Source organism: Excalfactoria chinensis, chromosome 2 (genome assembly GCF_039878825.1).
Source record: "Excalfactoria chinensis isolate bCotChi1 chromosome 2, bCotChi1.hap2, whole genome shotgun sequence".
NCBI lineage: Eukaryota > Metazoa > Chordata > Aves > Galliformes > Phasianidae > Excalfactoria > Excalfactoria chinensis.
Window position 1 is genome coordinate 138,649,646 of NC_092826.1, and position 16,767 is coordinate 138,666,412.

The window sequence follows — 16,767 nt, forward strand, 5'->3', positions numbered from 1 at the left end:
CTTGTTTTCTTCCCTGGGAGAAGTCTCTTCCCCTAATGAAATAGGGCTGTAAGCCAAGCTGATGCATCACCAGCATCATAGCAACCCTATGCAAGCAGAGTCCGGTGTTACTAGAGATGAGCATTTGATGTCTCTGGATTTTAAAAGCATCTTTCATCCCTGGAGGATCTTGTGGGGATGCGCTGCTGCAGTTTGCAGCTTCATCTGATCCTTAAGTCCGGAGGGAGTGGATGGCAACTGGGAAGAGCATCTGCATAGATTAGGTATTAGGAAAAAAACTGGATTATTAGGAAGAAATTATTTACTGCAAGGATGTCACCATCCTTGCCCAGTGTCACCAGACACTGGACAGATTGCCCTTTGAGACTGTGAATGCCCCCTCCCTGGAAGCATTCAAGGCCAGGCTGGATGAGGTTATAAGCAACATGGTCTAGAGGGAGATGTCTCTGCCTATAGCAAAGGGTTGAAACTGGATGATTTTAAAGGTCTCTTGCAACCCAAACCATTCCATGATACTATGCATTGTAGGCAGTAGGAGCTAAAGCTGAAGGGCTCAACGTGTTTATCTGAGTGAGATGGAAAAGGAAAGCACAGATTTGATGGAGTGTAGGGCTCTGAGCTGGGCTGTCCTCCTGTCTTTGGCCAAGGACTGAAAAAGAAGAGGAGGATGAGAGTGACTGGATGAAACTGGTTAAAATGCTTTACTAGATTAAAGAAGTCTTAGCATACAGAGCCCAGATGAATGCACTGAGCATGGTCACTTAGAGAAATATGGTTTAGTAGGCATGGTGATGATGGGTCAATAGTTGGACTTTATGTTCTTGGTGGAGGTCTCTTCCAACGTGTGATTGTAAGGATAGGGTTGCTGGTTGGCCTTGATATCTTAAAGGTCTTTTCTACCCTTAATGATTCTATGAGTCTTATGAACTTTACAGCTGTAGCTTTCTTGTTTTAGAGGAAGAACTGAGTGCTGGACTAGGAATACTTCCCTCCCCTCTGGTCTCTACTGCTACTGTATTGTAGCCCTCTTTGGATTAAGCACAATTTCAGGAGAAATAGCTAAACAGAAAATGAATATTTAATAAGCTCAAATAGGTAGGCAAGCTTTAAGGCATTACTGATTGAATTATGAAGACTGGAGGAGAGTGGAAAGATGATGGAGTGCTCATCACATTGGAGAAAGAGCAGTAGTTTGTTTCTCTGTTGCATTTGTACATTCGTACAGTGAATGCTCGCTGCTGTGTTCCCACCCATGAGATGATGGAAAACTGTGTTCTTTGAGAATTGATGTAAGGATAGGGCATGGTGGAAAGGGGAGGCAGGATGCTGTGTTACTGGCCTTGTCAGCAACAGATGGTGGCAGCACTGAGGCAGAAAATTACGCATCTGTCACAGAAGGTGTACAGCTTGGTTCTCCCTGATCCTATGAAAATCCCATCTGGGGCTCCGAGATCCCAAACGATGGTTCACTGAGCTGATTTTAGTGGTGGTTGTTATAGTTTTTAACCCTGATTTTTGTTAGGTAATTGGGTTTTTGGACAGGATATTTTGCCTGCTCCTTTCTACCTTTCATTGCTTTACCTTCCCTCCACTGGCCTTCTAAAGCCTTGTTGCTGGTGTTTTAATTCAGCTGAAATTGGCCAAGGGATAAAGGTCAGGGAGATGCTGAACTTTTGTGTAATTCATTTAAGAATTTGATGTTGGATAAAAGCTTACGAGCTATCCTCCTTGTGGAAAGAGGAAGGATGAGATGAGGTTAATTCTTGCTTGACTTTGGCAGGCTAGGAGTTGGGCAGAGAGGAACCTCATAAGGTTCAACTAGGACAAGTGTGGAGTCATAGAATCACTGAGGCTGGAAAAGACCTCTAGTCCAAATGTCAACCTATCCCCACCATTCCCACTGTCCATGTCCCTCGGTGCCTCATCTCCATAATTCTTGTTCTAGGGGCAGAGGAGGATGAGGCCAGGCACTTTTCAGCAGTGTCCAGCGACAGAACAAGGGGCAGTGGGTGCAAATTAACACACAGGAACTTCTACATGAACTTGAGGAAGAACTTATTTACTGTGAGGGTGTCAGAGCCCTGGAACAGGCTGCTCAGAGAGGTGGTGGAGTCTCCTTCTCCGGAGATGTTCAAGGACTGCCTGGATGCTTTCATGAGTCACCTGCTATAGGAAACCTGCTTTAGTAGGCAAGTTGTTTTTTATAATGCACAGAGCAAGTTAGACTGTGAATTCCCTACTGCTGTGACATCAAACCACTGCTGGGAATCCTTTGTGCCAAGAGCTATGCAAAAATAGCACAAACAAATTTGATAGTGTTTTTACTTGCTATTCAACATATGGGTCACTGAAGTTGAATGCCCCCTTTAGTTTTCAGGGCTGGGGGGGCAGCAGCACATTTTCTTTGCAATCTTCAGATCTTTCAGCTTCTTTGCTTCAGCTTCTTCCTTTGAGACAACTGGAAAACACCTTCAGCAGGTCAGAGTGGAATCTCCTGTTGGGGTTTTAAATGTTGACCTACTATCTCTTTGAGAGTTCATCTCTTTATATTTATTTACTTGTTAATAATTTTTATTCATGATAAGGAAATAAGCATTTACTTCTACTTAGGCCACCTGGCATCTCAAGGATACTTTTCAGGTAGAAAAAGTGTTGGAAAACGTGTGACTTTAGCAATAGCGAGGAAGTGGGCTTTGCAAAGAGGAGAAATGGTTGTCTTTTTCAACATATAACCCTATCAGCAATGACAGCTCATCAGATAAGGTTTGTAATAATCCAGATTGCACATGCTTTTATGTACCTGCTGGTTCGTAGATGACCACCAGTCTTTAGTGAAACCACAGCAGCTTGTCAGCTTCCTGCTGATCGCCCGTGTCTTTTGCATCCTTGTTAGACATGCCATCTTGCTAATCATCAGGATGCTGGTGTTGCTGCACCATAGTGCTGTTTTGGAGAATGTAGCAGCCCTGAACAATGCAATTTTACTCCGTGTTGCAGTCAAACCACTGCAGGTGGATGGAGATGTGGCTCCTGCTTCCTCATCTTCTTCTTTACCCTGGGGCTTCCTCACTGCCTGCCTGCTTATGGACAAAGAGCCATGAGAGATTCAAGGTCAGGTGTCCCAGGTAAACGCCCTATGCTTTTAAGTATAAAGCAGGGCAATGAGACTTCTTGCTTCTTTCTAGCTTTGATTTACCATGGAAATAGGATTTCTTAACAAAAGGTTTCTAATGCAAGCACATTTGCATTGGGCATCTGGCTTGCTGTGTTCATGCTCACTCACACACTATAAAACTGTTTGCAGGCAATGGGTCTCCTCTCCTGCTTAAGCATGGGATCATCCCTGCCCACCCACCCCTTCAAAGACCCCATGCTCTCGAACATTACTCTCAAGCTTTCTCTGTTCTCCTACTCTTCTCAGAGCAGTGAGATTCAAAGCCCACACGCTTCCTTGTAATCTCTGCTCTCAGACTTCCAAGTACAGCAGCCCGTGCTCCCAGTTCCTCATTGCTCTCCAATACAACCAGGAGCAAAGAGAAGGCAGCCCTAGGGCACGGGAGAAACAGAGCAGCTTAAATACCTTCTGCTGCAGCTTAATCCCCTGCGTGTGGCACAATGCATTCCCCTTCATCTTTGCAGCTTCCCTGTGCATGTTTGAAGGTTACCCTCTGTCCCTGCAGGCTGTGGCTAGGAAATCTCTTTTGCAGAAGTGCAGAGGCTGCAATCATTTCCACCCTGTTCCGTCACAGCTTGCCTGCCCTGAGTAACACAGGAGGGTGACGAGCTTTCCCGTAGGGAAGCCAATGAACAACCCCCAATGCCTACCAATGGGGAGCAGCAATCCCATCGCCTGTCTGTGACTGCCGTTTCTCTTTAAATTCCCTAAAAGCCATTCGAGGGTTGAGTTGCTTGCTAAAATGTTAATTGCAGAGACCTGCCAAGGGCTGGAAGCCCTCCAAGGGTTTCCATGCCTACCAAGAATGTTTTGCAGTGCTCTTTGGGAGAGAAACATTACTTGTTTTTCGTTTGGTTTTTGTGCGTGTGTGTGTGTTTTCCCCACTTTTTCCCCTTCCTTTTATAATGAGTACATAAAACAGCTGAACAGATAGAACGGGTGTCATTCATTGCTGGTTCTGCTTTCCATGCCTATGGCTGAGTGTGCCCACCTGACAGTTCAGCCCATGGTAAGATAGGACAAGGGGAAGTGGCTTCAAACGACTAGCAGAGAGGTTTAGATTGGCTATAAGAAAAGGTTTCTTTATGATAAGGACAGTGTAGCACTGCCACAGGTTGCCCAGATTGGTGGTGGTACCCTATCCATGGAAACAGTCAAGGTCAGGCTGGATGGGGCTCTGAGCACCTGGATGGAGCTGTGGGTGTCCCTGTTCATTGCAGGGGAATTTGGACTAGATGGCCTTTAAAGGGCCCTTACAACTCAAATGGACCTATGAAAGGGGCTTTATGTTCAGGTAATGTTTGGGTGAGAGATGCTGTTGGAGTGGTCTCATGGGACACTGTGGTTGTATTGCAAAGGGTTATTCTCTGTGCTGTGCTGAAGGTCAGTGAGCTGCAGTTTTGAAGCAGGGTTATGTTCAGTGAATGACAGTGTCTCTCTAGCATTTATTGTTAGGGTATTTCACAGGGCTGGGACGCACTTATTTTGTGGATGCATCCCCATTTTAAGATACAGGACGATCTGAGGAGACTGAATTCAGCGAAACCCTTCCATCTCTGCCTCTGTGAAACAGGAATGCTGCCTCTTTCCTCACTGCATGGAGGCAAACATTCATCCACAAAGTCTACAGGGTGTGTGCCACAGGAGCAAGGTGTCATGGTGCCATTCACCTCAATGCTGTTGGACAAGCTGCCTTTGTTTCTCCAGCACCACATCTCTGTGCTGCTGGATTCATGTCGGTGGCGTGCCCTGTGGTTGTTGGTGGCATCGAGCCCAGTGGGGCAGGATGTGGCTGTCCCTGTGTGAAGGGAGAGGTCAAACCAGGTCTACGTGTGGTGCTGTGATAAGAAGGAGGCCACAACTCTTGTGCAGCCACAGTGGGGAAGGTCACCTCCTGGTCTGCTTGACCTCTCGGGACAGTTTCATAGTGACTCATTGCTTTTATAGCAGAAGTGGTTTGCTGATGTGCTTATCTACATTGCTGTCCCAACAAGGGTTTGGAGAACTGGGAGGGACGGAAGTGTGGGGAAGATTGGGCTGAGGCTCGCCTCAGTTTTCTGATTTGCTCCTTCGTGGCTTGCCCCTTGTCACCTGCTCCCACGCTGCATGTGTTTGCGTGTGGAGAAAGCCCTTCCCAGCCTCCCAGATGAAAAGGCGGTGTTATCAGGTGTGACTGATAAAAGCCAGCTGGGTGATAAGCTGGGGGGGGATTGGTCTTGGCCTCAACTCAGAAACATCCCATGCATTGAGAAAGAACAGAAATCAATTAGATTTTCTGCACTCTCCTTCTGCAAGGCCGTCGTATCTCTGTACCTAAGCGTCTTTGCTCCTCTTTCATGTCTCCACGTGCCAGGTGCCTCTGGCTATTGGATTCCTCTGTTCCACCAGTTGAATACATGAGGCAAAGCTTGCCAAGGAGTGGGAGGAAGGTTCCAGTATTGAAGCCAATGTTGTGACACCCTGCTCAGGTTGTTTGGAAGAGCACAGGTAAAAGTCACTGTTCTCTATAGCCAAGCATGGGATACCCCTGCTCCATTCCCCAGCTGGGTAGTTATACAGCCCAAAAGGACACAGTCAATGAGTACCTGTTTATCTCACCAATACCATTTCTCTGGCCTGACTCAGACAAATTGCATGTTATTTTAAGACCCTGAAGTGTTGCTACTGTTCTTCTACGATGATAGAGCAATGTGTTTGGGTGGTTTTCTGTTTAGTATTGTATGGTTTTGTCACGGAAACTTATCCATCCAGCTAACTAATGACTGGAAGTCTCTCAGTTTCAAATGACTTTGCATAGAAGTAGTTCTGAGCTGAAAGATGACATCCAGGTGCTTCACGGTTCTCTTTTTGTCTGTTTTCATACTTTCTGCACATACAGCAGCTCTTATGTAATTGAGACTGGCTGCCAGAGGCCAGTGTTTGTTTTCCTCCTTAGCAAAAGGTCATAGTTGGACAAGCTACGACAGAGCAATAAATAGTTTTGAAGCACGAGTCAAGTTTCATTTCTGTAGTTAAATGGGCATTGTGGGTTTATTTAAAGAAAACTGGTTGGCTGGCAATATACTAAGTAGCTGCTCTATGGACTGGTATTTCTGATTTGTTTTGTTCTGTGGAACAAGATTTAGAGTAAGCACATCAGCCATGGGATGTCATACCACATGATGTTACATGTGTACTTGAGCGTGTCTCTGGACATGATGAGTGGCTTGGTACAATTGGAGAAGTGCCCCTTGTCTTCTCAAAGTGTTTGCAAACTATCTGGACCTTCCAGGGTCCTGAGAGCCATGTAGCACTCTGACATTTGGAGGGCACTTAACTGCAAGACAGACTGACATCTCAATTGGTCCCTCTGCCCTGAAAGCAGAGGAATGTACCACAGACACATGGAGGGAGGTACACCTTGACATGGTGACCATCACCCCCATGGCCATCTGGTTGTTCTGTCTTTGCAGGCTCATCTACAGTGCTGTGTGGGACAGGCTGAGGATGGGGACCAGTTGGTTCAGCTGATGATGAACAGTTTCAGCACCACCTCATTGCAGGTGGTGTTTGTCCAACAGGCTAAAGAACTGGTACAGCTTGACTAACAGGCACAAGGCGACTTACACATGTCATTCTTAGGTACTTTTTGATCCTTGGATCACGACCAACGTTTAGTCCATTATGCTGATGGCCAATGTGCTCCTGTTTGTTTATTGCCACTTACTAGCTCTTACTTACCCTGAAGAGAACCAGGTTGGTGAAAGGTTTCACTTAACCAAAGCAGCTTTTTGTCCAGGGCCTTGTCCATGCCTCAAGAATGGATGACCATTCTTCTACTAGTTAAAGAACTTGTAGTGAGTCCTTACTGGTGTTGGAACTTATGCTGTGTTAGTGGTGATAACTAGGTAAGACAGACTTGCTAGAAGTCGTGTAAACAGCTGGGGAAATATCTGCTTAAGCAAAACTGATATGAGTAGATTGTGCATGCTTGTTAGGGATCAATTCTCTTAATTCAATTCATCTTGTGGATGCCCCGTCCTTGTGGATGCCCCATCCTTGGAGGTGTTCAAGGCCAGGTTGGATGGGGCCCTGGGCAAACTGATCTAGTAAAGGTGTATGTTTGGTGGCCCTGCTAGGCAGGGGGGTTAGAACTACATGATCCTTGAGGTCCCTTCCAACCCGGGTCATTCTATGAGTCTTCAAGCAGGGAGAGTCATTGTAAGATCAATACCATGATGTGTGGTCTGAATCTGAGCTCTGCGTAGGAGACACGGAGACCAGTGGTTGTAGGAAGATGTTATAACCTCTTAACTCTTCATAGGGCTTTTCTTTGGAAAGAAATGAGTATGGTAAGGAAATAAACTCAATGTGGACTGTGATTTATTTATTTAATAACCTTTCCATGCCTTCTCTTATGCTTGCTCTTCGCTGGTTCTGCTCCTGGCCACTTTTGTTGAAGTCCATCCCTGAACTCATCTCATCATCAGCTCCATCTCTAGTGGAGAGTATGGAAGTATGGACAGTAGTTTGCAGTGTATGGTACTTGAATTTGCTACTGTGCATGCTGATGACTAGAGAATTTCTAGAAGTGATTGGTTTCTATACCCTTTTACTAGTGAATGTCTGTACTCATTGTCAATCCTTGCGTTCTGCCTGTTTTCTAAGCATACCTGCATTTTATGCCTACCTCACCCTTTAAAGGAAAAAATAATAATTGTGTTGCCTCAATGAAAACAACCAGGACAAATTTGATAATCATGAAGGTTGCGAAAGTTCTTTTGCATGAGATATGAATAATTGCGTACATCTAGCTACTGTTTCCATGCAGTTTCCCAATGACAGACACAAATACCTCACAAGGCACAGGAATTAAAGAGTGTGTAGTCAGATCAGAAACCCACCACTATGTTAGAGCATGAAGACCCAGTGAGATCCCAGCACCTATAATTGCCCCCATCCCTGCCAAAGCCTCAGACAGCCCTGATTAATGCCTGAAGCAAAGCAAAGATAACACATTGGTGCTAGTTAGGAACATGGGCCTAGTGCCATCTTTGATTTGTATTTCTTCCTTATATACCTTCCAACAGCCTTTGTTGTTCAGCTTCAGCAGGAGCTGAGGTTTTTCTGAGTGGCACTGTGAGAATTGGAGGCTGCCAACTGTGTTGCTGCTGCTCTGGGGCATTCTTCAGTAACCTTCTATCAGAGCTGGCATCGTCAAGGATGTTCTTGTAACTGAGTGAGTCACAAGGCGGCTATTTCCAGAGTGGTTGGTTCTTGTAACATGGAATGGAATTGCCTTGGTGATAGAAAGATGTGCCAGCCAGCAGCACTGACTCAGCATATACAGTGCTATTAGCCCCAGAACTCAAAAATGCGCCCAATTTCAATAGAGGAACATAGGCTATAAATAGGCCAAAGCAATGAAAAACAGGAACAAAAAGCCCCCTCTTTGGTGGAAAATGCCACTTGTTTCAGGGAAGCTGCATTTGAAGAAAGGATTTTCTCAGTAATTGGTGAGATTTGGTGGGAGATTCTGTTTCCATGGCTAAAAACTGGAAGCACAAGGAACAAGGTGAACTTCTCTTAGTTTTCTTGATCAAAGTCAGTTTTGTATCTTCTTTATGAATAAAGGCGTTTAACTGACATAGATGGCTGAATGCCCTCTTGCTCTTCCATCTAATTAAGGCCAGACCTGGACCTCTTAGAGAAAACATGTTTGTTGGTACCACTGCACTGCAACTGTCTCTTTTCTGATTCCTTATTAGCTATTAGTAGTGATGATTTTTACATGTGTTTTTAAACCGTGTTCCCCCAGAGGGGCACTTGCAAGTGCAGGAAACAAAGCTGTAAAACTGCAGTTGAGCAAAAGAGCAAAATACAAAGCCTGCAGTGCATGCTGTTGCTGGCTGTGGACAGAGGAATGCTAGTGGTATCCCATAAGCTCCCATGTGGAAATTATATCAGCCTGTCTTTTGAGATCTGTGGCTGCAAATAGCCAGAGATGATTCCAATAACAACGGTCTGGTTGGATAATGAGGGAGACCTTGACCTGATAGAGAAGATTTCTAAGGACTTCAGTGGAAAACATTGTTTTCACCTACTAAGAATTGTAAGCAGAAGAGACTTCACAAAGCTCTGGGTGAACATTCCTGTATTCAAAGACTCAAGCTTTCAATGTGTCCCTGATTTTGGTTTGGTTTGGCTTTTGCTATTGAAAGTCTGTCAAGTTTACCTTGTAATTTCTGTATTTTTCCCTGAAGAAATGAAGTTATTTGGGTTGCCCTCCACCAAATCAGGCTGCCCAAGGCCCCATCCAACATGACCTCGAGCACCTCTGGGGATGGGGGCACTCATAATGTGCTGAAGGCCCTTATTTGTGGCTGCAGGGCAGTCAGCAGCCCTCACTCTAGGACAGCTCAGTGGTTGTTCAAGTAGGAGCAAATCACTGTCGTTCTGGGATTTCTATAGTGTAATAAGGTCAATTCTTGCAGTAAAAGTTGTGACAATCTGGTATTTGCTGCACCACCAGTTGAGATGTCCATGCATTGGGAACAGCTGATGGTAGGAAATATCTGGGTCTGGAAGGAGGAGCTCTTTTTTTTAGTGCAGAGAACAGAGGGAACAGAGATGCGGAGCTGCTCAGAAGAGGCTGAAGAAAGCAGATTAGACAGCTAGCATCTGTCAAAGGAACCTGAAGGTCTGAGGGTTATCAGGCCTGTGGATAAGTTGGAGAAGTGGAAGGGCATGAAATGAGCGGGAGCATAAGGAAGTGCAAGTGAAAGGAAGCGTCCAAAAGCAAATGGTTGTATCACTGTAAGTCAGCACAGGTTCTCACTGCAGCTTTACTAGATGAGATTTAAAAGGCATAAAGGGGGAAAAACAGGATTCCAAAGAACGCTTGGCCAAGTCACAAAGCTGAGCTTGATAACCAGGTCCAATTGCACTCAATGGGGCAAACCTGAAGAGAGCAGAGCTCCTGGGCCTTACATGCAGTTCTGCTGGAGATCCACTAATCAGCATTGGTGAGGAAATGCTCAGCAATGCAGCCTCTGAAACCCATTCTGGAGGGTAGGTACCGTCACAAACGCTGTCATGGAGAAATCAGCATTCATTCAAGATCAGGAGGCTGTGGAAGGTCCTCCTGGACTCAAGCAGCTTTGCAAAGATCTTGCCAGGATAAAATCTGGCAGGGTGTTCACCTGCCATCCAGTCCTTGGTGGGTGAGCACTTTCTCAGGATGCAGGAAATCTGATTTAATTCCCAATTTTGGGTAGGAAGAGAAAGGTCCGTAGTCATGCTGAAGCCTTGATCACTGTTTCCTTGCTTTCTCAGCTTGCAGAGCAGGTTGGAAGCTGGCAATGACCTCATCGCTTGCTCACCCTTCCCATTCCTTTGGCTGCATCCTTCCCGGTGTTGGGTGTATGGGGGTTGCTGCTCTGTGTCTTACGAACCATTGTGTTGAGGCAGACAGTGAGTTATGCGCCAAGTCCCACTCCAAAAACATCCCGTGAGGCCGGAAAAAGTAGGAAGGAAGTCAATACAGCAGAAGAACCTCTCTGAACAAAAGGTGATCGAGGCACCTCTCGTCTTCTGTGCATCCTCGCTTAGGCAAAGCTGGACTGTCCTCATCTTTCTGCCTGCTCTGAGTTCCAGTAGCTTGGAAGAGCGCTGGAAGTCATAGAGCCAGGGGAAGAGGCAAGTGGCTGAGTCGGAACATGTTGGAGTGCTGGGGAATAATGGAGCTTTGTGTTTTGAAGCAGAAGGGGAGGGTGTGGGGGCTTTGTCATGCAGCATATTTGTTTGTTTTTTCCTGATGGGGGAGAGTGAGCGTGGGGTGGAGGCGGCCGCGTTGACAAAGCGCTGGTGGGAGGTTTGCTAATTGCGGATTGATTGGGGACAAAGAAGCAAGGCTTTATGTTCAGGACATGGGATGCAGTCAAGAGCTCTGATACGTGGCTGGGAGTGCTCTGGATCCTTCTGGAGGAGTCAAAGTTTGCTCGGTTGGTTTGGTGTTATTTTTTATTTCGTTTTCCTTTTTCCTCCTCCCTTCCTTTTTATTTCTTCCTTTCCTTCTGTTTCTTCTTCCCTCATCTTCCCTCATCTTCTTCCCTCATCCTTCATCTTCCCTTCTGTTTCTTCTTCCCTCTTTATCCCTTCTTTCTTTTTTTTCCCCCCTCTCTCTAATCTTCTCTACCCTCCCAGCCTGATTCCTCTCCCTGCCCCATTTTTTCTCCTCTCCCCACACATTTAGCTTCCTTTTTAACTCGGTTTATCTAATGAAAGAAGGAGGGCACTGTTTCCACTAGCTGGGAGGACAGTCCGTGCACATCACGTGCGGTTCCTTGCTGCACGCTGCCAGCTGCCGGCTCTGAGCAGCAGGAAATGTCCCTATGTCCCGTTTCCCACGGAAATGCCTCCTGTGAGCAAGTCTAGCAAAGTGCAAGAAGTTGCACGAGGAGAGAGACCGGCAGAACAGGGATGGAAGTACAGGAGCTCGGCAAGCAGCTATGGAAATGCAACGTAGGTAAAAAAGGGATTAAAGCTGAGCACCGTCACTTCGTGCAGCGGGAGGGGGGAAAGAAAAAAGCATATTCTGTTGTTTTCCATTTCAGTTTCCTGTTTTTGTGTTGCTTTTTGTTTGTTTTTTTCCTAATACACGCACGTGCTCATAAGAGTCTTTAAAAACAAAAAGCAAACAGCAATCGATTGCTGTAGAAACCTCATTTTACGCAGGTTTCGTAACTCTTCCCCGGGCCCTGTGGGTGTCTCGTTTAATGAACAAGCCCAGATCTGTGTTTTGCTGGATGTGGGAGGGAGCGGTGGGAGGGGAGAGCGGCTGCTGTGGGTATTTCAGGGCTGGGAGCTCGGAGCGGCTGCTGCCATAGCACTGAGCACAGGGGAAATTTAATTGGCTGCCTTGTGCAAGGTACGTTGGGTTATTTTGGGGTTTTGCGATCGGGGTTGGTTGTGCTCTTGTTAACCTTGAGGTTTATGTGTAGCCGTGTGGTGCAGGAAGGGGTGTGAGATCAATGAGATCTGCTTTACAGTGATGGCTTATGGATAAAACACTTGAAGCAGTGTAAAGTTGGGGCAGTGTTTTCTATGGGTAGGGATTGTACCCATGCAGGTGACCACAGGCACAGAATGCATTTTCCTGGAGTGCCAAATGCACTTGCATGCAGCCCTTTGTTTCATCTAGACACACTGCCCTGCACACACCACATTTAGGTTATTTAATTCCTAATACGATCCAGAGCTGTAGAACCTTCTGCTTGCTCTAACCTTTTGTTTTCCATCAAGTGATGCTTCAGAGCACGTTCACCCCTGTCTGATGCTCTGTCCTGGGGCTTCTTCCTGAATCCGGGGAGGAATTCTCCACCTATGCCAGGCAAGCAAGCAATGCGAGCCTGATGAAATAAGGCTGCAAACCATGCCTTCATGCTGGGCTTGTACAGCTCACCTGGCAGAGTAAAGAAACCAATACCCAACTAATTAGTCATGGAGAGAGAGAGGCTGTTAAGCTCTCTGGTTTCTGCGAGGGAGGGAAGCAGTTGAAAACCTGGAGATCACTTGGGTGTTGATAGAAAAGTCTGGGTCATAGGCCCAGTGATAGAAGAGCAGCAACACTCTGAAGGGTTCTGTGGTATGGTTTTTGCTTTTGTGTTGCTTTATTAATAAATAACAAACAGCAAAGTGTTCGAAGGCAGAAGAAGAGGAGCTGCAGTGCACAGGAAGGCTGGTTGCTTTTAAACTTTAACGTTGTTTAATCTGGACCTGAACCAAACCTGTGCCTCATTGTGGAAATTTCCTATGATCAGGAAGCTTCCTCAAGCAGCTGCTCCCCAAATGAAATACTTTCGTTATTGCTACTGCAATGACTTCAGTTCCCAACAAGCTGCAATATAAGATTTCTGAGGATTTGCAAGGAAAACAGGCAAGAACTGCGTGTCAAGACCCTGCTTGCAGTTTGGCAGCGTGTTCTGGAGGCAAACAGTAGAAGCATAATAGAGGGATATCCATAAACAGGTTCTAGGATCATGTAGGGTTTTACATCCTTTGGGATTCCCAGTGCAACAGCTTGTTGTTGGGGGATCACACACTGGGAGTGGACCTCAGAAAGAGGCCAAGATGTGTTTGTTGCATTTAGTGCCAGACAGGTAGGGAACTGTTTACATTCCTCTTCAAATGTAAGAGGCTCATGCAAAGTATTTAGGGCTCAACGAACAGGAATTTTCTTGTGAAACAGTTTTGCCAGGGCTTCTGACCAGCTCTTCAGGTCATCAAAAGACCTGGGTTTTGGCACTGAAAGTACCTCAATGAGTTGTGGCGTCTTGGAATGATGATCAGAGGTTAGGAAGTACTGGTGACTGCTGGCAGGTCTGTCCTGCCTTCACATTGTAATTTGCCCTCCGAGAGCACCCGAAGGCTCTTATTAATCCCTGTGAGCTTCCTACAGCATTAAGTCTTTGCTAATGCCTTGAGTGCTAGGGGAGAGTGCAGGGATGACACCAATCCAGGCAAGACTTTTTGACTCATTCTTCTTCCTGTGTATGGACTCTTAACTCTGCTCTATCTCTGGCAGGCACTGGGGATGCCACTCCAAAGGTTTTGTGTCTTCAGGCTTTTTATGTGTTGCTTGGCAGAACAGATCAGTGAAGTGTTGAAAGCAAGCCTTTCATTGTGGCACCTCATTAGCTTTTGGGCCTTATAAACCTTGTGTAAGAAAATGTCTGTGAGACGGAAGGAGCATCATGTAGAGAGTCAGAAGGCATCAGCTCATGGATGGGGTCTGTAGGCTCATCAATATTTGGTGAAGCCATGAAGTCAGTCATCTGCTGTGGAAACTTTGCGATGGTCCTCTGTCTTTAAGCGCAGAGGAAATGAAAATCCCTCTTGCTCAAGTTCTGGAGGTCTTGAGCAAAAAGCATGGAGCAGGATGACGGTGCTACTGAGCTCCATCTCATCATTAAACAATTGTACTATTGGCTCTTCTATTGTCAAAGGTGATGGACACTGTGCTTCTGGGTTGGTTTCCAGGCTGGGATTCAGACTCTGGTACTGTGGACCTGAATCAATACTACTTTCAAGTAGATGGTAATGTGTACTCTAAAGCCAAGATGTGGAGAACCTCCATCGTTTCTTTTGCTTTTTGAGACCCATTTGCTTTGGAAAAGCAAAGTGAGCATATTGAGAGTATAGGGCCAAGAAAGTGGAGCTCCAGTTTCAAAGTTGCTACTGGAGATGAGACGCTAATGTAGTACCTAACTGGGTTTCCCATAATAGTCTGACTCCAATGGAAAATGGACTTGTCTCTTCTCATGGTTTAATTTCTTTACTTGCCTCCAGACAACCTGCAGTTACTTCATGTTTGGCATGGAGTTTGATCGATTAACACCAAGTATTTTTGTGTTGCATACCAATTGCAGGGTCAGAACAGTTCTGCTTCCACTTGCACGTGCTGCTTGCAAGTGATGACAATAATGGGAGGCATGGTACCAAGGGAGATTAAAGCACTAAATAAACATCATATCTCCTGCAAGCCTTATCATACTTTACAATACTTGACTTGTTATTTGCAGAGGTTGAATGATGTACCTAATTGTCATGAGAATGATCACTAGCGTTAGCTATTAACAAGTAAAATGTCATCTTGCAGGTGTTTCAGAGACCAGGTATGCCCAAAGGTCCACTTATCTCAGTCTGAATTAAGTCGAGCTTCTCATGTGACTCAAATCTTTGTTGGTTACAAAGGGGATCTAAGGTGGGCAGTTCAGCCTGTACACAACCAGTGAGGGCAGATGGGTTTTGTCCTTTTCAAGTCATCTGAAGGTTTATGGTTGTTTTTATTGGGCTCAGAAGTGACCTTCCTAAGGAAAGGACATGAGCTCCTCCCAGTCTGGGTTTGGGGAAGGAAGAAAAACCAATAGACTTGGGTCATCTGATGTTTATGAGGGGCTTTTGCATTCCCTGTTGTTGGGGGGTAGGGGCAGAAGAAATGTGCTCTCCTCCCCCACTCATAGCTTCCTTTTTAAAGATGGACTGAGATGAAGGTCTGAATGGGGAAAAACAGAAGTTGTTCTGGAGCAGAAAGCAGCCAGTTACACAATTTTATGCAGAGAATGTTGAATGCGAGTTTGACCCTTTTTAAGCTTCTGACTATCCACTATTACCCAAAATCTGATGACATTCTAACTTGGTCTGTGCTTTTACTACTCTATATTACTCTTTTCTCATTGCCTGACATCCTACCATGGATGTGATGAGCAAATGATTTTATGACTAATGCATGAAATCAGCAGTATTAAGCCAGACTGCCTCCTCTGATAAAGCAGATCACGCTTGGAGAAGGACAGCGTGGAAAACCAGGAAGAGTTGTAGTAACAGTTCTTCCATATGCACTTGCCTCCTCAGGGACTTACTGAGCTGGAGCTGATGCCTTCATTTTTATTAGCCTTTAATTGATTTTTTTTTTCCCCTATGGACTCATCCAGATGCTTTCGAATGTATAATACACCCATAGCAACAACAAATCCTCATGGCAGTGAGTTCCACAGTTTAATTAGGCAAGGTAAGCAATGTAAGGCATCCTACTGGTTATCCAGAGCTGGGCCCATTGCTTGAGGGTAGAGCTGGCTGTGCTGCACTCCAGATGTTTGCTGCATGGGAGCCTGGACCTAGAACCCAAGGGTCTCGTGTTGAAGGTGAGAGCCTTGGTGTGTGAGTTCCTTCTCTTGTGGTTTTTAAATGATGTTGTGCATTTATCGCTGTGCTGCTCAACAATTTCCTTAGCTTAAGGAAACACTGAACCAAGACCCCCGAGTTCTTTCACAGACAAACTTGTGCTGGCATCTGCATATTCCCTGGATTCCATGCTAAAGCCTAATCCAAATAACTACCGCCCCTGTTGCTCTCTCTCTGCTTGCATAGTCTTTTTACCTCACTAATTCCCAATCCCCTCTTGCACATTGTGTGTTTCTGGTGGCAATGAGGTGGCTCCAGTAAGTTGGATGCTAATTCATTGTGGGGCTTGACAAGAGAAACTCTGAACAGGAGCATTCACTCCAGTGGTGGTGTTGGTTAAACAAAGCTCAGGGTTGTTTTTCTGCATGACAATGTGGTCTTTGTGCTGGCCTGAATGCAGACTCAGCTGGAGCGTGACACGTGAGGGAGATGGCAGTTGGAAATGCAATTAGCTGCATGGGAAGCCTGGTCCTTAGAGGAAAGCAGCCAAAGTTAGGATTAAAAGAGGAGCAGTGTCTCAGCACAGGTCACCAGACCTTGTCCCCATAGCCTAAAGTGCTTGTGAGTTCACTGACTCTGAGCTGTCACTGCTAATGAAAGAGGAGAACCCATTGTGCTTGTGAGCACATTCAAGTGGTGGTACTTTAGATCGAGCTGGGGAAAAGATCTAGGTTATAAACTAACCAGGTAAAGAAGCCATGTTAATCGTAACAGTACAGTCATTGAGTTGACAGAGGTGGGGAAATGCTTAGGTCTACATTTGTTGCGGTTTAAGGTTCCTGTATATATCTCAGAACATCACTGTGATGTGATATGAAGTGTCGGTCTGTATAAAACCCAATGTGACAAACTTTTGATAGGTTTATCTG

General features: G+C 45.7%; 1 protein-coding gene across 5 annotated transcripts in view; it reads left to right on the forward strand.

Moving 5' to 3' along the window:
- Window positions 1-16,767, forward strand: part of ALS2CL (ALS2 C-terminal like) — a 54,620-nt gene that overhangs the window by 9,646 nt on the left and 28,207 nt on the right. Inside the window, exon 1 of one of the 5 annotated variants that reach the window (XM_072329699.1) lies at window positions 10,974-11,157. The exons of 1 other annotated variant lie outside the window; for it this stretch is intronic. Coding sequence is in view for 1 of the 4 variants with exons in the window: in XM_072329697.1 (XP_072185798.1) it covers window positions 11,636-11,677 (42 nt within the window). In the remaining 3 variants the exon portion in view is untranslated. Of the gene's footprint in view, window positions 1-10,973; window positions 11,158-11,480; window positions 11,682-12,001; window positions 12,084-16,767 lie in introns of those variants that run through there. 3 more of the 5 variants (XM_072329700.1, XM_072329697.1, XM_072329698.1) reach the window with 3 other exon arrangements.